At 42.4% G+C, this 24,767-nt stretch overlaps 1 protein-coding gene across 1 annotated transcript; it reads left to right on the plus strand.

Moving 5' to 3' along the window:
* Positions 1 to 14,997: 14,997 nt before the first annotated feature.
* LOC310875318 (E3 ubiquitin-protein ligase TRIM21-like) lies at positions 14,998 to 18,103 on the plus strand (the record flags this gene model as incomplete). The annotated part of the gene is made up of 2 exons (XM_083788515.1): positions 14,998 to 15,088; positions 16,374 to 18,103. The coding sequence occupies exons 1-2, from the start codon at positions 15,055 to 15,057 to the stop codon at positions 18,101 to 18,103; spliced, it is 1,764 nt and encodes a 587-aa protein (XP_083644641.1). The 5' UTR covers positions 14,998 to 15,054.
* Positions 18,104 to 24,767: the final 6,664 nt, after the last annotated feature.

Here is a 24,767-nt window from a genome sequence, read left to right on the forward strand (position 1 = left end):
CCGGCTGCATCATTATTTCCTTCAGTTCAGTCAAAACTTTCTCTTCCACCCCAAAAAATCTCAGACTTGGTCTACTCTCACTTCCTAATTTTGTTTTCTGTCAGAAAATGCTTGATATGTTACAGTCATATTTTACTTAAAGGCCAGGACTATAACACCTTATTAATCACATTTATAATACCTTATAATACCTAAAATGTACTTATAAGACTTATAACAACCATAACTTTAATAGTCAATTATAAAAGTGTCTTTATACTTTTACATCACATATTACATATACATGTATAACGAGTGTTATGAAGTGCATTGTAATACATTATTAATGTGATTAAAATGCATTACTCCTACCTACTTAAAATGTGTTACTCTCCCATAGTTATTTTCTTTCACAATCATCAGGGCATGACAGACAGACAGACAGACAGACAGACAGACAGACCGGAATCTATCCCTACCACCAGAGACAGGAAACACAGACGGATCCTAACCAAGACAGGTTCACTAACCACTAATGGGCTTTCAAAGAGAGTTCATCTGTCAGATTCCAAAGACCTCAATGACCTCTCAAACAAAAACGAAAGATGCTAATAGATCCCAGACACCACAATGCGAGGGCCACAACCACACACACACACACACACACACACACACACACACACACACACACACACACACACACACACACACACACACACACACACACACAGCAAATGTTGTGCAAATGGGGGAAGATAATGAGAGAGAGAGAGAGAGAGAGAGAAGCAGCTTAGAAGAGAGGGAGTGGGAATGAAGGATGGAGTGAGGGAGGGAGAGGACAAAGTGGACAGTGTGTGAACATGATAAGAAAAAGGGACATGCATTCAGCGGAGAGAAAGGGAGAGCGACGGGGAGATGAAGCATGAAGCAGATATAGAGAAATACACGAGATGAAACAGGGAAGAAGACATATAGAGAGGAAGGAAGGAAGGAAGGAAGGAAGGAAGGAAGGAAGGAAGGAAGGAACCACAACAGCTGGAAGGTGGAGAGGGAAAGGAAAGGGAGAAGATTGAAACGGAGAGAGTAGGAGTCATCTAGGGAGAGACGGAGAGGGGGACAGTGTGTGTGTGTGTGCGTGGGTAAGTAGTTCATTCATCACGGTCATAATCAGTGTGTGTTGTTCATCATCAGTCTATATTAAAGTGCGTGCTCTGAAGCAACATTGAGACTAATGACTGCATTGTGACAGACTGCAGGTCGCAGTCACATACATCACACCACTCAGCCGTGGCTGTACACAGCACGCTGTCAGAGAACAAACAACATGTTATGATACCACACACACACACCACACACACACACACACGCTTTTACGATCGTAATTTCTTAATTATTTTTTTTCTCCTTTTTTTTTTTTACTGATGCCGTTATCCCTGGCTGCTTGAAACCAACACACGTACGGTACGTACTCTGAGAGAAAGAGTCAACACCATGAATCTCCGGGATTGCAAAGTACTACAGCCTTTTAGCAGCCCAGCGGCCCTGTTCTGAATCTGAATCAGCTATTGTAACATCAAAGGATTGCAGAAGTGGGTGAAATTATATATTCTTTTCTGTGGATAAATTAAAATCGGAAAAGCACCCGAGTAATTTTTAGATTTATTTGGGCTATTCAATAATAATAATGAAAATAATGAAAAGGTTTTGAGCACCACTGATACATAGCAACAGGATTCTTTCAGAAAACTGATTTAATGGGCTTAATGGGCGCTGTGAGTCCATGATCATCTAATGGCGTCTAAGTACTTGATACGAGATACAGCTGGTTGTTGTCCTAATTGCAGCATGCATGTCCATTATTGATACGGGAGGCATCTGTGAGATGCCGACAGTATAAGGTCATCCTTATTCTGAAAGCCTATTCATACTCCAGTCTTGTGGTTGTGGTGGTTTAGGTTAGTAAAAACAGAGCGATGCGTTTGTGTGAGTGGGTGACGTCATGTTGTCGTTTTTGGTGGTCTACCTCATCACCTAAAACTGCCTTCTGTGTCATCTAGTTCTCCTGCTCTGGGAACTCCACTTCACCAGAGGAATACTTTATCTGAATGGTCGCAGTTACTGTTAGGACCAGACCAGGGGTCTCCTAAATCATACCAATGGGTTAACAACATTGCCAGGAGGGGGGAGGGGGTTCCAGGGAGATGGGTAGACCTCTCAACCAGCCCCTCAACACATTTGCAGAGTATTGAGGTCAGGACACCGCCAGTGGTTCAGGCATGTGACCTTGGAGCGCTGGAGGATGCATGGGCACATTGGGGGACATTTTTTAAAGGTATATTCAGTGATTTCACTTAATTCAAATATCACTTATTTTTTTGTTTTGTTGTGATAATCCTCCCTACTATAGAGTGTGCTGGCCATATAAGGAGTTCCTCCCTGTCCCCAGTTAACCCCTGGGGGTCAAAAAACCATAGGTTTCGTTTTTTACTCTCTATCCTGAAAGGCTGGGTCCCACAGCCAAAAACGAAACCTAAGGTTTTTTGAGTGAAATCACTGAATATACCTTTAAGCCTGGGCATGTCATGAATAGACAAACGCTCTGTGATCTACAAGCTCACAACACGTTGTGCTGCGACACGTTGTGAGCTTGTAGATCGGCTATTTTCGGCAAAGATATGTTTGGTGGAGAGGGAAAGAAGGGAGTGAGCCAAGTATAGACCCCCTGGGGGACCCCGGACGACAAAAGTACATAGGGTTTAAAAGTTATTAAACCTCAGATATACAGTATAGTCTTGCAATAATATCACTCTCACATATTTGCATCGGCAGTGGCCCCGGATGGTTCCATCTCGGGCTCCCCCGGAGTTAGTGTCGAAGTGTCCTTGAGCAAGACTCTGAAACCCTAAATGCTCCCGATGAGCAGGTTGGTGCCTCGCATGCCTGTTTTCCTCCGCCATCAGAGTAAAGAATGTGTGTGAGTGAGAATGTAATGTAATCTATGAAAAGCGCTTTATTGGATAATTATATTCGGAAACACTGTATTGGCTTCAAATGTGCTCCGAGCCAACATTGGCTGGGTCTCCGTAGCAATGTGCCACTGTACTCTCCAAACAGGAATTAAAAGGCGGGTGAACACGCTGTTCCAAGGCGCTGGGGAGAGATGGAGAGGACTTTTGGTTGCTTGTCAAGGACTCATTTATCCTCTATTCAATTAATGGAGAATCGTCGCTGTCGGATGGAAAACCTTGTATGTCCAAAACCATTCTTTTTTTCATTATGTATTTACAATTTACAAAACTGTACAAGCTCGCAGATCGGCTATTTTCACCATTCTTACAACACTTCTTCTAAATGATTCATTTATATGACAAAAGCATACAACGTTAAAACACAAGAGATACAAGGTTTCTTGCCCCGACAGCCACAAGACACTTGCTGAACAGGCACGGGCTATAGCGTCGGAAAGGGAGCTCACCGCCATCGTGAGAAGAATATACACTGTGTTTTGAAAAAAAGAAAGTAAGTGCTGTGCAAAGGAGAAAATGTTATAGGCCTGCTGTAGTGCCTTAAGTGATGGATTCGTAGTCTTTTTATGTAATCGTCCGGAGGATCACCTTGTAGAGTCAAAGGACCTGCTGCTTTTACACACACTACGGTGCAATTACACATGCACAAATATACAGTGCATTATCGATGTCAGGTGGAAACCTCGTATATCCAAAGAACGGTTACATTTACAATGGATGCGATGTAGTAATTATTTTAGTTACGAGCGCAGTGTTAACACTTTTCCTGCCAGGATTAATTAATTGATGCACCCATTACCGGCCAGCATTTTCCCTGTGCTCTTATTTTGAAGGAGCCAAAAACCACAACCGGATGTTACCTATGTTACTTATGGTGTGTGTTGTGTCAGATCGGTATTCTTCTCTAGCTCGGAGATCACAAAGGCTCACAGCGGCCATTACTACGTTGGCTATGGACCGTCGAATAAAGCTTGTTCTGACCAGAAATGCCATCTGGGACAAGGAATCTGAGACAAAGGCGAGATAAGGAACAGGTAGAATTTCTCTTTTGTCAATAAAAGTGCTCTCAAGACTCTAGCTGGAGCCCTATAAATTCAACCCTCCCTTGACTCTGCTTGCTAACATCTCAATGTCACCAAAGACTATAAGCTCCAAACCTCCCAAAACAAACTAATTCGACTACTTCTCGGCTTGCAACCCATTGTGATAGTCTATTGGCTCCGGGTAGAAAACAAGAGTTAAGCAATTGAAATTGACATTTAAAATTGTGAATGCAGCTTTGCCCTCGATGCCCTCAGTAACCGCATACCTGACTAACCTACAGTACCTCAAAATGTGAGCCACGATACAAGAGGAAGTGAGAACAACTCTGTAACATTTACATTTCTGCCAATAATAGTCAATGGGGGCAAATGTTCCAAATAGGCCATGAGTGCCCAACGCGGGCACCACTCTAGTTTACCAAAAAAAAGAACAAAAATAAAAAAACTAATGTTGGAACACAGTATTTGTTGTAGGAATAAATACCAGCACTCACGTTATATCCTTTAGGAGTCTTGTTTTCACAGTATTTGTTCACATAAAAAATCTACATGCGAATGCAACTCTCTCTCTCTCTCTCTCTCTCACGTGTAGCTCAATATACTAACAGCATACAGGAGGAGTCATATAGTCACAGATGCTTCCATGCACTGTATACAGTTCAGACACAGTAGCTCTCAAATAGCAGTCGCTCAGCCTACATTAGACACACTGTTCCTCTTGGTAGCTAGAGAGCATGTCCACACACTGTAAGTCTGCATGCATGCACGGACGCATGCACGCACACACACACACACACTCCCACAGGACGACAGGTGTCTCTCGACAAAGGGGCCTTTTGGCACAACACTGTCGCGAGCAGACAAACAAGCGCTCCGGTCTGTCTGTCACTCTCTGCAGAATGTGATCTGTGATGAGAAAAACAAACACTCCACCAGGAGGAGAGCAACACCTCCGCACGTGCGCGCGCGCACACACACACACACACACACACACACACACACACACACACACACACACACACACACACACACACACACACACACACACACACACACACACACACACACACACACACACACACACACACACACACACACACACACACACACACACACACACACACACACACACACTCTGGGATTCACTTCTAGTCATTTTTACTATTTGACTAGTTTACTAGTTGTTTAACTACAGTACCTATTATGTACAATTATTATGATTTACATATTTATATTATTATAAAATAAACTTTTTTTTTCTTATCAACTAGTCAACTAGTACCAACAAGGTCGACTAGTGGATTTACTAGTCGACAAGTAAACTCGACTAGTTGCTTAATGCCCTAACACACACACACACACACACACACACACACACACACACACACACACACACACACACACACACACACACACACACACACACACACACACACCCTGTGTACTCACAATTTTAACTAAAGTAAGTAAAGTATCAATACTGCAATATAGAAACACTCTGTTACTGTTACAAGTAAATGTCCGGAATTCAAAATGTACTTGAGTGGAACTACAAACGTTTTGGCATCAAAATGTACTTGAGTGGAACTACAAACGTTTTGGCATCAAAATGTACTTGAAGTACCCTTATAGAAAATACGAGATCTACAAGCTCACAATGTCTCGCACAGCGACGCATTGTAAGCTTGTAGTTCAGCTATTTTGAAATGGCCAAAATTAAGTGGTTAATGTACGTTTTGCAATGTTTTCAAACTAATGCAGTGTGTGGATCAGAGCTGTAGTGGAGTAGAAGTGAAAGTATTGGAAATTGGAAATACTCCAGTAAAGTACCTAAAAAATAAGTACAGAATGAATGCACGTAGTTACTTTCCAGCAGTGCACAAGGCCTTCATGAATTGTACATGCAGGCCTCACAAGATAAGCATGGCATGGTCCGAGTGGAATAGTATGAGAGTGGCGACACTAGCGTTCGACACCCATCGTAACAATGGAATGCGGAAGTGCTCATTCTATCTCAATGGGATAGTTCCAATGTTTGGAACTATAGCCCATGGGCACCCGCTTTGCGGCGAGATCAAACCGTGTCACCACTCTCTTATACTATTCCACTCGGGGTATGGTAAGGTGAGAAGTTTATCGATCCCGCTGGGGAAATTCAGGCGTGAAAGACAGACACTGTAAACGAATATATAGCAAGTAAAAAGAAAATAATCTGCTCCTCGATTATTCGATTAGGGATATGAGCCACATTCACTTGGTTATTGATTGTGAATGCTGGTTTTGTATGTTCAGTTATTTGCCAATGGTTAGGGGCAGTGGCGAGGGAATACATGGCTTTAAGAAGGGCTGTGAAAGACAGCCATGAATGCACACGCACGCACGCGCACGCACGCACCCACGAATGCACGCACGCACGCAGGAGGGCACCGCCTGGCGTGCCTGGTAACCATGGCAGCAGCCTCACTGCAGCCGTTGTCATGCCAACGGTGGCGGAAGCCTTTCTTTCTGTGGGGATCAGACTGGCTGGGTGACACCAGACAAATGCACGCATACACACACAGAGCGCAAGCACGCGCGCGCACACACACAGGTAAAACACTCACAAGGAACAAAGAGAAAAAGGCTCAGGCAGTGAGGATACACGCAGAGATGCACACTGGTAGGTCATTTACTGAACTGTACATGCATACTATCGTGGACACACACACACACAAATGCACACACACACGCAGGCGTGCGGTGCACTTCAGAGCAGATTTCTTTAGAAACCGTTTCATTCCTCCTTCAAACCTTTCATTCTTCCGTTCATCGTTTCACACGTAATACATGGTTGCTGTCAGAGTGGAAACCTCTTATCCAAAACCATTACATTTTTATGTCAATCTACAAGCTCTCAGCACGTGGCTCTGTGAGCTTGTAGATCTGTGCAACGCTCTTGTATTGTCATGAAGTATAGGACATTATACTTTACCAAAAACAAAAAAAGGTTACAACTTTGAAATTTGGAGAGGCACTTGTAGATCTGCATTTCTGGTGCACAACGCCGTCATACAAAATGCATCGTCTCCGTCAGGTAGAAACCTCATATGTCCAAAACTGTTACTTTCAAAGAAAAATAGACGGCAAAAGTTGTAACAGAGCTTAGCGGATCTGTTACTTTTTATACTTTTTTGTGACGCTGTAGTGTGATCAAGTAGGGCGTACATTTACAAAAAAGTTAAATATGGAGATATGAGCGTTCTGGCTTTACTCCTCACTTTCTGATTTTGTGAGATCCACATGTGATTAGCCTGATCTCTCTGCCACGCACGTACACACACACACACACACACACACACACACGCACACACACTTCAACAGTATTCTGTCTCTCACCAATTTCATCTCATCTCAGACGTCATCTTCATGTCTCTGAAACGCAGATCACACGCGGTGAGTACACACAGACACCTGCGCACACACGCACACACACACACACACACCACTGTCCACATATTAATATAATAACTGGCTCCAATGTCAATTTGCGCTTTCAAGGACTGCAGGTGCTGAGCGTGGCAGGGGCCATGCAGAGATGGAGAGAGAGACCGAGAGATCAAAAGAGAGAGGGGGGGGGGGGGGGGGACAGAACGAGGGAGATGGAGAGACGGAGGGTGAGACAGAGAGTGAGACAGAGAGTGGAGAGAGAGAGAGAGATAGACAGAGGGTGAGACAGACAGTGGAGAGACAGAGTGGAGAGAGAGAGACAGAGGGTGAGACAGGGTGGAGTAAATGCATTCAGTCCTTATTCATGCTGATTCCCCTGCTGAGTCTGGAGACTCATTTACCTAAACAATACATTTCAGACAGGGCAAAGAGGACACGCTTCTCTCTCTGCGTGTGTGTGTGTGTGCGTGTGCGTGTGCGTGTGCGTGCGTGCGTGCCGTGCATGCGAGAGATAGAGAGATAGAGAGAGAGAGAGAGAGAGAGAGAGAGAGAGAGAGAGAGAGAGAGAGAGAGAGAAATTGGTAGTCAACGTGTGTGAATGTGACCATTTATCCCAGCATTAGCCTGGCCCAGACCATTTATCCCAGCATTAGCCTGGCCCAGACCATTTATCCCAGCATTAGCCTGGCCCAGAAACCGTGATTTCTGGCACGGCTGACAACAACGTCAATATGTAGGAAATGTCCATATTGGCTCCATTGCATGGTCTTGATAAGGTCTGATTACGGAGATTAAATCATCTGATGACATCGGGAAAAGAACGCTACTCTGAGACACAGGCTGAATAGACGACGGAAATGGCGCCATGTCATAATGACCACTATTATCGAGGAGTAAGACAGGATAAAAGCATTACGTTGGTCCTTCAAGCCCCATTTCAAAGCGCCATGGTGAAAATGCCCCCAAATAGGGCAGCGGGTTGAAAGCACATAATTAAATGATAATGGAAGTGGTCCGGTGAATCAGTGCAGCTCCAATGGGTTCTGACACGTTGTCATGACACCCAGAATGTCACCCATGTCGTGGAAAGAAACCTTGGCCCAAATTGTTACTTTAATGTCGGGGGGGGGGGGGAGAAAGAAACAGTGTTACAACGGTTCCAATGTCGACAGCATGCAGTCACAACATCATATCCTAAAAGCTTTTCAGAGGTTATCATAATTATTCAAATTGGATTATGGTGGTAAAAAAGTACTTTGCACCATTTATGGATTCGCGCCAAATTTTCACGATTTTTCAAAAATAGCAGACCTACAAGCTCGTAGCGCGCCATGAGCTTGTAGATCTGCTATTTTACAATAGCTAAATTATAACATAATGTTTAAAACACCAAAAGGGGTTCCCGCCCAAAATGGGTTAAGTACAAGTATCAATATTGCAATCCTGGATTCAAAATGTACTTGAGTTAACTTAAAGTAGCCTATAGCTACTAAAGTTCACAAGTTTTCAAATGTATAAAATGTAACAAATTAAAAAAAATCTTTTGAAAAATAGTAAATCTACAAGCTTGTAGATCAGCCAAAAGCTACAAAGTAACCATAGTAACTACAAAATTGTAGTGGAAGTACAAATACTGTAATACTGTAATACAGTACTTTAGAAGACAGTTTCAACATGGAGGCGTGAGGTTTCCGGCCGCCAGCGATGGCGTGCGGTTTCCACAGAGGCTGACGGGAGAGAAAAGAGGTGTGAAGACGACGCGGCGCAGAGGAAAAGATCACAGCGAGCAGAGCAAGGCAGGGCAAATATGATGTTTGACCTCCTCTCTGTGGCTGCAATGAACACAGGAGACATGCTTTCTCTCTCTCTCTCTTTATCTGTGTGTGTGTGTGTGTGTGTGTGTATCTCTCTTTCTGTCCGTCTCTCTGCCTATAGGGACTGTCTCTCTTTCTACAACATTGTAGGTATAATGCTTCAACAGCTAGCAACAAACACACACACACACACACACTCACACACACACACACACACACACACACACACACACACGGCAGTGCGTAGGGCTGTGTGAATGTGTACGTACATGAATGAATGTACGGTATAGTGTAAGATGAATTCATTACAGGTGTCGTGCTTCATGAAAAAAAAGCTGTATTATATACTATACTGGTCATATTCTATGAATATATATATATATATATATATATATATATATACACACACACTTGACACATGTATTGCGTGAGCACACACTCGCTGACAAGTCTCAACATGTGCCTTAGGCACACAGTTTTAAATCCTTTTATGACACACACACACACACACACACACACACACACACACACACACACACACTCACTGTGTGCAGTGAACGCATGCAGTGACTCACTACTCTTATCCTCGATGACTCACCGTGACCCAAATTACCAACGTAATCGGTCCACAGCACATGTACAGTAAAAACACCCAGAAACCAGCTCGGAACCATGGCTATGGTGATGCTAGCCTAAGGCTATTACTGTATAGCACATAAAAACGTTTAAAATAAATGTTAAAACTAACTTATTTGTTAATTTAAGAAATTCCACAAATTAAATAAATAAAATAATTAAGAAGTAATTAGCCAATCTACAGGCCGCAACATGACGTGAAGCGACGCGTTGTGCATTTGTAGTTCTGCTATTTTCACTTTGGGTCCCGGGCGGCAAACGTCTAATGTCTCGTTTGGGTCTCGACCTGAAAAGTTCGGGATCCACTGCTCTACATGGACCCTATCTTGTTTAAAACAACTTGTATTGAATCGCGCGCGTGCGCACACACACACACACACACACACACACACACACGGCGCACCTCTGCAAATCGCTATACTACGCCAATGTTTCCTTTGAGCAGCCAAGTAGCGATTGTAAGTGCTGAGGGTGCAAACATGGCCAATTGGCCATGCCCAAGACGGCCTCACTCTCAGCACAGGTGCTGGGCTCGATATGTCCTGAAAAACTCACATGCACAGATTGCACACACACACACACGCACACACAAGCGCGCACACTCACGCACTTTAGTATGACAGTTTTGCCATTTTTAATCCTATTCCCCGCCTGAGCTTGTTGTGCGGTGGTGTCGCGCCACAAAAACAGCCTGTATCTCCAAGCTATTTTCGAACACTGGCGCGCAACCAAGTACAAATCAGGTATATATAACTTCAAACCCCAACCCTAACCTCTAAATGCATAAGCATAACTCCTACCTACACTACAGTAACCTCTAAATGGGCCAAAGAATACATTCCTAACCCTAACCTGTAAGACTAGAGTAACTAATCATTTTGGTACAATTTATCTCGTGGGGACCAGGAAAATAGTCTATTTCTCAAATTATACTGTACACTGGACACTCCCTCACAAGTATACTAACAGTTAACACACACACACACACACACACACACACACACACACACGGTTGTATAGATGAGAAACAGTCATTACTGCCATGCGGATCACCCCGCTGTGGCCCGTGCGTTCATTTTCCATCACGCAGAATAGCTTTTAATGTTTCACATGAGCGCTGTTCTTATTATCTGCTCCACAATCTGCCGTCTGCCGCTGTGTGTGTGTGTGTGTGTGTGTGTGTGTGTGTGTGTGTGTGTGTGTGTGTGTGTGTGTGTGTGCGCGCGCGTGCACAGCTTAGTTGCAAATGCAAACTGCTTGTGTTCATATTCGGAAGCCTGGGAAATAAGGTCCATACACATTAGTTGTGGGAGATTTGCATGAATGCCCAAGCCAAGAAGCACTGGCTAAATTCTGTTTAGTGTCATACATGTGATGACTGGCATGCAGTCGCCACACATGAATGAGACGAGGCTTCCGGTGTCCGTGATCTGAACCCAGAAACACTTGTTGAACATCCCAATGCTTCCCCAATGTTTATGTATCCCAATAATGTGTCTATGGAGTAACTAATGGTGACTCCAGACCAAACAGTACGTCTTGATCAGACTAGTCAAAGACTATAGTTAAAATTGTCAGATTGCAACAGAGTAGCATTTTTAATCAGCACAAACCAGTCGGCCGATGAAACATTATTTTTGCCCATTAAATATTCATAGCTGCGCATTGCCTTATTGTCTCCACCAGGCCGAAGGCATGGGGAGAGAGTATGTTTTGTGGGGCTTGTTTCTGAAGTGTATAGTTGCTTATTTGGCCTGTTTTAGTGATTCTCTTTTGAAAATAGCTGATGTCAGAATCTGACAACATCTCTGTATCCCACAACGCATCCCACAACGAAAACAAAACTGGTATAGCATTTTTTCGCTAGCTTTGCTTTGGAGTTGATCGATTGGTACAGGAATTGAGAGTTGAGATTGAGAACACAGTATCTAGTTCACACCAGAGTAATCTAGTAACAGAGTCAACTAGCGTTGACTCCCATTGTAACAATGGAATGCGGAAGTGCTCATTCTATGATTCTGCAAACTGTTAATACATACTTCAATCAATCAAGTGTAAGCTTGTAGATAGAGAAAGAAAATGTGACAGTGATTTCTTTGCGTATTGAAGTTATTTCATTTGTCATATCTGCCCTGTGCAATTTGTGATTACAAAGCTGAAAAGGCAAAGATAAATACAAATTGTACAATGTTCCAATGTTCAATGCAAAAAAACTATTAAATCATTAATCACAATATCTGTGTGAAAAAAAAGTCGTCAGCTTAAATTTGTAATCGTGAAAGGCTTACATGACAACTCCTTACCTGTGACTACACATGACACACGCGCACACGCACACGCACACGCACACACACACACACACACACACACACACACACACACACACACACACCAAAACCCGATCCATTCATTTCTTCATGTCTTACTCGAGTTCTAAATTGAGACCTGAAAAACATTTATACTGCTGAGCCAATACAGAGATAATTCTATTAGGATAGGTGACCTCAAATTCCTTACCACAGTGAAATGACCTTGTATTGGACTGTACTTTCTTTTTTCTGCAAACTGTAAATCAAGTAGCCTATTCAATTAAATTAAATTCAAAAGTAAAGCAATAATACAAGCCAGGCAGGAGCATAAACTATGAAATATTTGGTTATATAGTACGTGGCCGGTAGACTAAACTAAATCAAATTAAATTGAGAGTTTTCCATTGTCCTCTGCTCTCTCATGAAGGAATTGCACACGGGAAGGGAATGAGAAACGTCAGTGGTGGAAAGAGTGACCGGAGAACTCACCGGTTTTCCGACTCGCCGCGGTTTGGTGCCTTTTAGTTTTACTTCACCTTTATTTAAATTGCATTGGATTGAGAGACAGAGAGAGGATAGTTGTTTAGAGTTTACACTAGATGAAGTAGGAACGCTAATGTTTATAAACACCAAAGTACCGAAACAATGTAAATCATTAGTTAACATTACGCTGAAATATCATTGGTACTATCATTGGTATTCACATACTCACCTTTTTATCATTATCTAGCTGACCATTTAATTGCACAAAATAATTTGATCACTTTGGAAATGAACTATAACATCTGTGGGTTTGACATACTGCACTGATGAAGACAGCATGTTAGCATAACGATGAAGACATTGAAACTTGTTTCGCTCCACTTTTCGCTGCGGCGAGTTGGTAGACCGGCGAGTTCTCCGGTATTCGTGGAAATTTACATTTACTCAAGTAGGCCTACTGTACAGAAGTGTAAAAAAATCTAACTTTATCCGAGTATTTCCAATTTTCAATAGTTTTGCTTCTACTCCACTACATCTCAGAGGCAAATATTGTACTTTTAATCCACTACAATTATTTGAAAACGTTATTACTACAGCAGTTACTTTGTAGATTATTATTACAAAACATAGCCTACATTAACCATTTCAGCCCTATATAAAAAAAATTGGCCATTTGACAAACGACGAGCTCACAATTCACATCGAATCGCAAGCTTGTAGATCTGCTAATTTCAAAATAAATGTATGCCGGTACATTTGAAAACTTGAAATGGGCCATTCTGTATTAATGAGTTTATTTGTTATTTTTAAATTTATTTATTTTTTATTTTGGTAGTTTTATTTTTGTCATTTTAATAACAAAACTTTTCACTTTTTGAATTTAGTATTTTTTTACAATGTAAAACATGCGAGTAGTACTTGTTCCACCACTGAGAAAGGTGGAGAATATGAAGGGTTAACAGCTACACAGCACAAAGAGGAGCTCCTCCTCAGTGACCAGTGTTGCCATGTCCGCTTATAATAAGCAACTCGTCTTCTTTTTTGTAAAGTTGCTTTCAGATGATACTGACAGTTGGGTTATTGCTGTTGTTGTAGTTGTTTAAAACAGTGTTTCTGAAACATGTTAATGTAAAGGAAAAAGGAACCCTAAATTCTTAATCTAAGGGCCGATTCATACTCCTATTTTACCGCTGTTTCGGCGCTGTAGTGCCGAAATGATTTCGGCTCGTCAGAAACTTTCATTAGCACCGAAGAGCCGAATTTAGGACGGTACCCGCCCCCTTGAACCTCAAATGACGTCAAATTGTAGGCTCTACAGAGCCGAACCGACTTTTATTCGGCTCTAAAATAAGAGTATGAATCGGCCCTTAAAATACACAAATCCTTTATTTGTGTAGTTAGTTAAAAATATACAGTACATACTGTATACCGTAGCCTACAGTGTACTCCCGGGATTTGAACTCGTGTCTCCCGTGTGAAAGTCCAATAACTTAACCACTAGACCAAAGGGGACCGGAGTCGGGGGGAGATATTAGACTATTGATACCATCAGACCGAGAGCCACTCACAGACAGACAGACAGACACAGACAGATCGATTTTTTTAAATTAAGATGATTTTAAATAGCATATCTGCAAGTGATGTGCTGTGAGCTTGTAGATCAGCTATTTTCAAGCAGCCAATGCATACCATGTGGGTGTGTTTTCATAGACCACCAGGGTGCTTGTTTTTCTTGCAAAATCTGGCAACACTATCAGCGATGCAAATGTGAAGTGGAAGTGAAAAAAATAAAGTGACAACAAGTTCGGTTGACCCACAGGCTTTACAAGAAAACACCCATTCATCAACAGGACTTTTACCGTCATTAAAAACACAGGCGAGTACTTCAGATTATTATCCTTAGACTATGATGGGGCAAAGCTCAGTAGGCTACATCTTATTTTAATAGGACTCAGAAAACGTCATCTTAAATTAAGGGGTATTGGATGAACCAGTTTAATAACAAACAAATAGCGTCATGTTTTATGTGGTTGCCATGACAACCACGTCAGATGTGAAAGTTCACGCGGAGAGATCCGTGCAAAAGAAAAGAGAAAGAAAAACGGCAAAAACTACTGTAATGTATACATTACACTTACTGGGTCGTTTGGTCGTTTGCGAGAGAAATACTCGTTTATTATGTATTTACTGCGTTCATTTTGATTTGGAGATTGTATAGTAAATAAATAACCAGCATTCAGCAGTATAGCCGTTCACCCCGGATGTTTTCATTCAGCAGTAAGCACGTGGTTGCTTCGAGTCATCCCTGCGTCAGCAGCAGCTGGTGAACGAGAGACGCATGCTAGGGCCGGGGACAGATCAGACAACGAACGGTAGGACGTCCTTATTTGTCGTTATTCATTAATGCTACTGCTATAGCCTATATAGTCGACACACAGAGAGAGAGTATAATGTAACCGTTTATACTGTCGTTATTTACAGCTGATTTTATTACCCCCGCCATAGGCTACTAATCAGAACCCTGCGTGTATAGGCTACCTTTTGTATATTGGGATGACGAAGGTATACAGCACTGCCACTGAGTGTGGGTTTCAACCTCTAAGGTTTCAACCCTTTTCACATCAAGGTCCATTAATTATGTATTCGGCATTATTTGAGCCACGGGCACCATGTTTGTTTAGCCTGGCCCTGGCTAATAAGTCAGACTCATATCACACTGGGCATTTATTGTTTGCCAAGGCAGATTTGCGTCCGGCTTATTAGCCAGGCTACCATTTCAAACCCAAAATGTAAAGAATATGTTGCTGAATAAAATTCTGCCCACAATGCCATGCTGTATTGATGTGGTACCATGCATAGCAGAGATAACAGGCACTGTAGGCACACGTTGATTGAAATAACACTTTGTCTACATTCTCTAATTGTGTAATCTATAGACTTCTTGTAATGCATATGTTTAACAATAATAAGTAAAAGTATCAATACTGCAAATTGTAGATGTACTCTGTTACAAGTAGAAGTCCTGTGTACAGTTTTACAAAATGTACAGATATTGTGAGTAAAAGTGTACAATAAGTATCTGCATCAAAAAATATATACCAAAAGTCATTAAAAGTACTCATTAAACTGGTTGGAATAACGTGTTCCTTCCACGCGCTACGTCCAACCAGGGAAACTCCCCCCTGTCAGGTGTAAAGGAGCAACTTGGACACTCAGGCATGAAGGAAGCATGAGTTCAAGTCCGTTGCTCTCCCCTTGTCCCCCATATATGGGGACTAGGTTGGTGGAGGGTGTGTAGAGCCTAGGATCACATTAGATGATTGACACAGGGGTGAAAAATGGGTTACAAAATCGTGGGATAAAAAATATATATATATAAAAATAAAAAAAACTCATTGCAGGTTGTCCCATCCTTGGTTCTGGTGACTTGGTTCCCTTTAATATGTGAGGCTACTGTATCCACATGATTTTCCACTTATTTTATATATACTTTTTAATTGGCCAGACCAATTTCTGGTAAATACTAGAGTTTCCATGAAGCAATATTATTGTTTCTCCCTAACACGTCACGTCTATTGATACTATGATCAAGAATCAGATTCAGAACTGTAGATACAGAATTCATTAACCACATTGAAAAACTTTCTCATTTTGTAGAAATGGCGTATGCCAGCAGTCTCCTGTCTGAAGAGCAGTTCCTGTGTTCCATCTGTCTGGAGGTGTTCACCGATCCAATCACCATACCATGTGGACACAACTACTGCAAAGCCTGCATCATGCGTTACTGGGACACCAATGACGTGTGTCAGTGTCCTCTGTGTCAAAAACAATTCATTACGAGACAAGAATTCTCTGTGAATAAAATTATCTCGGAGATGGTTGATCAGGTCAGGAAGTCAACGCTGCTGAAAACAAACTCCAGCTCAAACAAAGAACCCGATGAACCACAGTACTCCAGCACAAACAAAGAACCTGCTGAACCACATACCAGCACACACAAAGAACGCACTGTGAACGCTATTCCCGATGAGGTCGCCTGTGATGTTTGCACGGCGCCCAAGCTCCGAGCCCTGAAGTCCTGCCTGGTGTGTCTGACCTCCTACTGCGAGACTCACCTGGAGCCTCACCAGAGAGTCACTGCATTGAAACGGCACAAATTAATCGACCCCGTGAACAACCCAGAGGACGCTGTGTGTAAGAAACACGAGAGACCGTTGGAGCTGTTCTGTAGGACCGACCGCACGTCTGTGTGTCAGTTGTGCACCGAGTCGGACCACAAGTCGCATCAAATCGTTTCTCTGAAAGAGGAATACGACCGACAGAAGGCTCAGCTGGGACAGACAGAGGCGCAGGTTCAGGGGATGATCCAGGAGAGACAACTGAAGGTCTGGGAGGTCCAACGCTCAGCAGACCTCAGCAGGAAAGATGCAGACCGAGAGATAGCAGCCAGTGTGCAGATCTTCACGGCTCTGATCAGCTGCATTGAGAGATGCCAGGCTGAGCTAATCGACGTGATACTAGAGAAGCAGAGAACAACAGCGAATCAGGCTGAAGGTTTCATCAAAGGGCTGCAACAGGACATCGCCGAGTTGAAGAAGAGAAGCTCTGAGCTGAAGCAGCTCTCGCACACCGAAGACCACCTCCACCTCCTGAACTTCTCGTCCGCCTACACCCGTCCACTTACCAAGGACTGGACAAATGTCCATGTACCGCCATCTTCATACGCGGGGGCCATGAAGACTGCTGTGGCTCAGCTGGGGAAGACCCTCGGCAGAGAGATGGAAGAGAAGCTGAGTGAGGCGGAGCTGGGGAGGGCCCGGCAGCATGCCGTGGATGTGACTCTGGACCCAGACACGGCACACTGCAGTCTCATCCTGTCCGAGGATGGAAAACGAGTGTCGCATGGAAACGTGACGCAGGATCTCCCGGAAAACAAAGGGAGATTCACTACATATCCCTGTGTCTTGGGAAAAGACTGTTACTCCTCGGGAAGGTTTTACTACGAGGTCGAGGTTAAAGGGAAGACTGCCTGGGATTTAGGAGTGGCCAGAGAGTCCGTCAACAGGGACAATTTCACAATGGGCTCGGACGACGGTTACTGGACTATACATTTTGATTTGAGCAATGGAAAAGAGTACTATGCTGCCGCTGACCCTGATGTTGTCTTCCAATTCCACGTACGACATAAGCTCCAGAAAGTGGGAGTGTTTGTAGATTATGAAGAGGGTCTGGTATCTTTTTATGACACGGAGGCCAGAGTTCACCTCTACTCTTTCACTGGCTGCACCTTCACTGATAATCTCTATCCGTACTTCGGTCCATGTGTCAACAACAGTGGCACGAACTCTGCTCCTCTGATAATATCTGCCGTCAGACAGACAGACTAGATTATTCTTCAGCAAAGTTACGGAAGCATTCTTTTAGTGGTTTATTTTCTCTCAACTGTCATATCAAGCCGTTTAGCTTGTTACTTACAGACCTATTCTATTTAAACACAAAAAAAACTATGTTTAAGTAAGTTTTATGTCTGGAGCCAAAGACTAATATGGTTGGCGTTCAAATTGAGGAGTACATGATTGTATATTTTCCATTTGAGGCATTTAGAATCCGTTAAATAACTATCATAAATTTAAATTATTTAATGTGCAGAAATAATGAGTATGAAAACTAAATATGCTTTAATGCAATTACTAGTTAATTGAGAAATACGAATGCAGTGATTATGATATTAATAGCTGGCTCTTTTATCTAACCTTAGCTGCATGTTATCAAGATGGACAATGTGAATGTGATTCTTCTTTAAATGTTACTTACTTTGAAGTGCAAGAATACAAATAAAAACGTTCAGACAGTACCACTAATTGTGTTTTTCTTAGAATGTAGTTATTCACACTTTGTGTTTGTTAAATCTGGGCTAAATTGGTACTATTATTACACAATGTTCTAGTTCAGCAGGGGGTCCTCAGAGTTAGATGGAATGAATCTGTGTCACTTTAGCTTTTAACCACTTTAACCATTATTTTAAACTTTAGCTATTGAAAAATAGCAGCTCTACAAGCTCCTAGAGCTGCACTGAGTGCCGTGCTACTAGCTTGTAGATCAGCTTTTTGAATTATTTTTTTATCGTGAACATTAAGTGCATTTCTACTTTCGACTGGGGCCCGCGCCAAATATCATTCTGGGGGTACTTGATATGATGTAAACTGCTAAGGATGTAAACTAGCATCTTTGCTAAATCTGCCTCTGGTGTACAGTATTTATGTTGCATTCATATGTACATGTGATATGTCCATTAATATGCAATGTCCCGTCCAAATAAAGTCAAGTAAAGGGTCCTTGGCCTGATAAACATTGACTACCTGTGGTCTAGTTAGTGGTTTGAAGGGTGGTAAACTGGTGCAGTGGGCTGATATCTACCACGTGTTTACTCTGAGGCGCCAGAGGTCAAGTGCTGTGAGCCAAAACTGTTGTCCTGAATGTGACGCTGCCGACACTAATTGTGATTTTGACCTCACGGGTGGGACAGGATAGATTATCATACCCTGTCAGGGTGTGCGTGTATGGCAGGATAATTAACTTTCAAGCAATCCATTTTGTGTCATGTGAGATACACACGGAACACATGCAAATAGAAAGGCTCATTTTCACATTTTTCCATCGTCATTAATAGCCAAAGTTTAAAATAATGGTTAAAGTGGTTAAAAGCTAAAGTGACACAGAGGCCAATAAGTTTGTACTTCTACTCAAGTAAATGTTGGATTCCGGACTTTTACTTTTAACAGAGTATTTCTATATTGCAGTATAAACACCTTTTCATTGCATTCTACTACATCTCACTATACTTTCAGAATGACGTAGCTTTCAAGTTGTTCTGCTGCATTTAATCAACATGAAAGCACACAACAGATGAGTTGTGAGTGCATGCAGTTTGTCCGTCGCATGGTTGTTCCCGAAAGGTTCCCCGGACGGGGCGGGAAAAATCTGGGTCGGGAATTGGTCATCACTCACCCAACACCACTGAAGTGCCCTTGGAGCAAGGCACTGAACCCCCAACTGCTCCAGTGGAGCTGCTTAGTGGCCAACAGTATAAGGAGGAGGTTGTACTGGTCAGCTCCCAGGTTTTGATGTGTGTGTCTGTGTGTGTGTGTGATCAGCCTGTGCAGGGCGTTGCTGAAAATGAGCAGTTTGTAAGGAAAGAAAAGAAAAAAAACCTACAGCCAAGAAGTCATTAGCTCCGATTTTATCCATCTTCTCCACCTTCTTCCACAAAGGTTTCTTCCATTTCAAAGGTTTTATACACACGTTTTCATTCGATCACTGAATAGCATCCTGGACTGAATGTCAGTCTGAACTCTCAACTAATAATGAAACGCATAAAAGCGTGTGCTCTTATATCAGCCGACAGCCGAGTTGCTCAGACATGGACAAAAACCTTTCATTTACACTAACAAACACTTTCTACCATGCCAGCCTGCCTCCAATAGGCTACTCTTCTCTAAAGAGTGCATCCATGGACAGATACACATCTTTATATAAGAATCTAAGCCATGTGCACTATAAAGAAATGATCCTGTTAAACATCAAATGAAATGAATGCGGTATGGAGCAGCAGGCCCACATAAGTTAACAATGTTATTATTATGGCCATTATTGTGTCCTATACAGCAGTGTTTTTTCAACCCTTTTCATATCAAGGTCTATTATTTATTCGGCATTCGATGAGATTTAGCCTCTCAGACCGAAGAAGAAATATTTTGTTATCGTTGGATGGGATTTTGTCCACATTACAATTCCATGCTGTATTAATGGAATTAGGAGAGACGACGTTGGTCAAAATAACAATTATTACAAATTCTCTAATTGTGTAGACTTCTTGCGTGCCACATGAAGCCCCTGGACGCCTTTCCCGTGACGCCCTCGTTGCCACTGGCGCCTGATGACGCCTTTTTTTCCAAAAATATTTTATATATATTTTTTTTACTTCATCCAGATTTCGAAAATTCCTCTAATCTGGTGTTCAGGTGATGATATGCACATTACATGCACAATAGAATTACAAATTCTTTCTTTTATTTATAATGGGCTTCGGTGGCAACGAGGGCCAAAACTGGTATCCACCTGTGGCACTGGATGAGTTAAGTAATGCAGATGTTTAACAATACTTTAACTCTCGATATTGTAAAATAAAACCAAATGAACACGTAAGGGAATTAAAGATCTATAAGGGTTACCAACTCTCCATCATTTAGCTGGGGACCACCTGGAACCCCCTCAAGGACACTGGACAAAATGGTCAAACTTTTAGCGGTCACCGCTTATAATTTTGTTCATGTTTTTTGTCACATGTCTTATGTCATTCTACAATAATGGCGCCCTGGCCCCTTCCCTAATCTAGTTGATTACCGCCAACGTACATGGTAAGCTCATGATGTGGTGCAGGATGTTCGTGAAAATGGGGACGCCAGGGGTTAAAATACCTTTTTAATTAAACAACTGTTCGACTGTGCCATTATCAAACGTAAACATCAAACATATCTAAAAATATTATCCCCGTGACCAGAGGGGCAGTATCAGAAGTAGAGGGAAGTACCCCCCCCCCATATAATCCTACCCTGCATACACAAACACTTGACTGCATGAGTTAAGCATGAGCCCAAGTCAAATACATGTGCAACACATTGTTGCTGTCGGGCGGAAACCTTGTATGTCCAAAACAGAAAGTTTTTCAGGAAAATAACCGGCGTTCCAATGGATGTAGATGTGATTTAGACAAAGGCTCTTAAGACCTGGAACTAGGGTTGTCCCGATCCGATCACGTGATCAGAAATCGGGGGCGATCACGTGATTTTCAAATGATCGGAAGCAAGTGATATTAGACTTGATATTCTCTGTGGTTTTGGAAATAAGTGTATCGGCATTCGGTACATACTAAAAATATAATGATCGGAATCGGATCTGGAGAAAAAAAAATATTATTATTTTAAACTTCAGCTATTGAAAAATAGCACAAGCTCATAGCCGGCATGCACTGAGAGAGAGAGAGAGAGAGAGGGGTACTTTGGTTAGACATACAACAGTTCGACCATCATGCTATGAGCTTGTAGATCTTCTATTTATTATAATATATATATTCTTTCACAGCAAATATTTTCAACTCATATCTTTGCTTCTGGGGGGTATACATTTTCAGATGGGGGGGTCGTCGGCCAAATAATGTTCTGTGACACTCTAATTAAGTAGGGCATTATTTACAAAATAACAGAAACGTGAAACATGGAGATACAAGATTTCTGGCCCCCCAACGGCGGCGATATTGGGCTCGAGGCAATTCAGGGCCGATGTGCGCCGTCCTGAGCACCGCCATGTGAAATAAAAAAAACACAAACCCACAATTGTTCAGACGTCTCTCTCCCTCTCTCTCCCGCTTTCCTCCCAGAGATGCCAGTCTGGCCCGAGTTATAAATCAGAGCGAGCTATGCTGCGAGATAATTGGGAACATATCCGGACAGAACCAGTGTTTATGTGAGCAAATGCTTTTGTGTGTTACGTCTCCAAGGGCCTCCAGCGGATCTGACAGCCATCCTAGATTCTAGGACATGCGAGAAGAGAACGTACGTTTCCACCATGCCCCCCTTACTGCACGCTCTGTGTTTGTGTGTGTGTGTGTGTGTGTGTGTGTGTGTGTGTGTGTGTGTGTGTGTGTGTGTGCGCGTGCGTGCGTGCGATCCTGTGCAGTGTTCACTCTATATCATTTCAGCAGCTGGCTGTGCAGTATAGTATTATGTATGTGTGCGTCTGGAATTACGTTTGTGTGTGTTTTTTTGCAAATGACCCACTGTGCTACTGTAATCTGTGTGTGTGTGTGTGTGTGTGTGTGTGTGTGTGTGTGTGTGTGTGTGTGTGCACGTGTGTGTGTGTGTGTGCACGTGTGCGTGTGTGTGTGCACGTGTGTGTGTGTGCGTGTGCCCTCTCCGCTCTCATTGTCTACATTGGTGTTTCTCAACCAGTGGTCATTGTCCTTGAGGGTGTTTGGTTTCATGTAATGCTCTCAAGAGTTAAATTATTGTGAAACATCTGCATTACTTAATTTAGAAGAAGTCTACACAATTAGAGAATGTAGAAGAATTGTTATTTTGATCAACGTTTGCCTGTCATCTCCCTCAGGCGCCACATCAATACAGCATGGAATTGTGGACAACATCTCATCCAAAACAACGATAACAAAATATTCTTTCGTTTTGGGTCTGAGAGGCTACATTTCCTCAAATGGTGGCCCGTGGCTCAAATTATGAATATATATATATATTATATATAGACCTTAGTTGATATGAAAAGGTTGGAAAACCATTGGTCTACAGTACCTATCTCTATGGTTCCCTACCTGCCTGGCTGCCTCGCTTCCTTTCACGCTTAATGCTTCCCTCCTTTTGTCTACCCTCATTCGTATGTGTGTGTGTGTGTGTGTGTGTGTCCACTCCCCCCCCCTCCTCCATGTTTACTGCGGGCCAGTGGCTGACTGTTAGCCCTCCTCCCCCGTCCAATCAGTGGCTCCGGCTCGGGCTGTGCTAATTGAATTGGGCTGGATGGTCGTTGTGATTGTAATGCGCAGCAGATGGCCGGGGCATTCCTGTGTTATCCCAGAACCAGCGCTCCACCCGCCCTGAGTAATACCAACCTCCACTGAGAGAGAGACACGCAGAAAGCTACAGAGAGAGAGAGAGAGAGAGAGAGAGAATGGGGTGCATACGTTGGTTTGACCAGATCAGTGTAGAGTAGGAGAGTAGCGTCATGCTTTGATCTCGCCGCAAAGCGGGTGCCTATGGGCTATAGTTCCAAACATCGCTCCTATGGATGGAACTATCCCATTGAGATGAGCACTTCCGCATTCCATTGTTACAATAATGAGTCTACTATATTACTCTGGGTTAGACATATACTAACAGTCCGACAGGCATTAGTCCGACAACACCGTCGCTCCCGACATGCGCAGCCGGTTACAATTAACTAACCCATGGCCGGTTAAAACTAACCCGTCGCAGGTTAAAACTCACCTGTGGCAGGTTAAAACTAACCCGTGGCTCCTCACATGCATGTCAAGTTAAAACTAAACCATGGCAGGTTAAAACTAACCTGTGGCAGGTTAAAACGAACCTGTTCAATTCATTGTGCATAAAGTGAGGTATTTAAAACCTTGTTTACAAGGTTTTACAATCTAAAATATCTAAAACCACATATTACACACATAAAGACCCCCAGGAAAGTGTTCTAAAGCTTCTAAACATCATTAACATATATATTTTTGCAAAAAGGGTGAAGTGTCCCTTTAATATAGACGATTATGACGTTCAGTCCCTTTAAAGTAAAATAAAATCTCAAAATATTTGAATATTTTACGAGACCAGTCAGACCACTAAAAATATTTTTTTTAACCATAAATGTTGACCATCTGAAAAGTATATTAATGTATGCAGTCAATACTTGGTCTGGGCTACTAATTATATTAGGGAAGAAAATGAACTTTTACACAATATTATAATTCATTGAGATGGAGCTGTATATTGCATGCAGAATTGAACAAAGGTAGGCCTATTTAGCTTATTTTTCTCCAAAAAAATGCTCACAGTGCGCTGTGAGGTTGCAGATTGACTATCTGTGAATATACAAAGTATAAACGAGAGCTTAATTGGGTGATGTATGTTTTGTAATGATCTAAAATCTATGAAGTAACTTGCACCTAAAGTTGTCAAATAATAATCAAAGTGGAGTAAAACAATACATATATATATTTGCCTCTGATACCACAGTATAGTGGAGTAAAAATATAAAACATTGGAAATTTAAAGTAACTAAAATTGTACAGTAGTGTAATATAGTGCCCAAACTTTCACAGGCACATTATGCACTCACATGCACACACACGCACATGGTTCACATGCATTTAGTGCATGTGAATAGACACTCCGTATAATAGGCACCTCGTGTTAGTTGGACCTCACTTCTCAGAGAATATTTTCCTGTTTAGTCATGATTGTGGCAAGCTCATTGGTGTTC

The sequence above is a fragment of the Protomyctophum parallelum genome (assembly GCF_964188405.1).
Source record: "Protomyctophum parallelum genome assembly, chromosome: 18".
Lineage (NCBI taxonomy): Eukaryota > Metazoa > Chordata > Actinopteri > Myctophiformes > Myctophidae > Protomyctophum > Protomyctophum parallelum.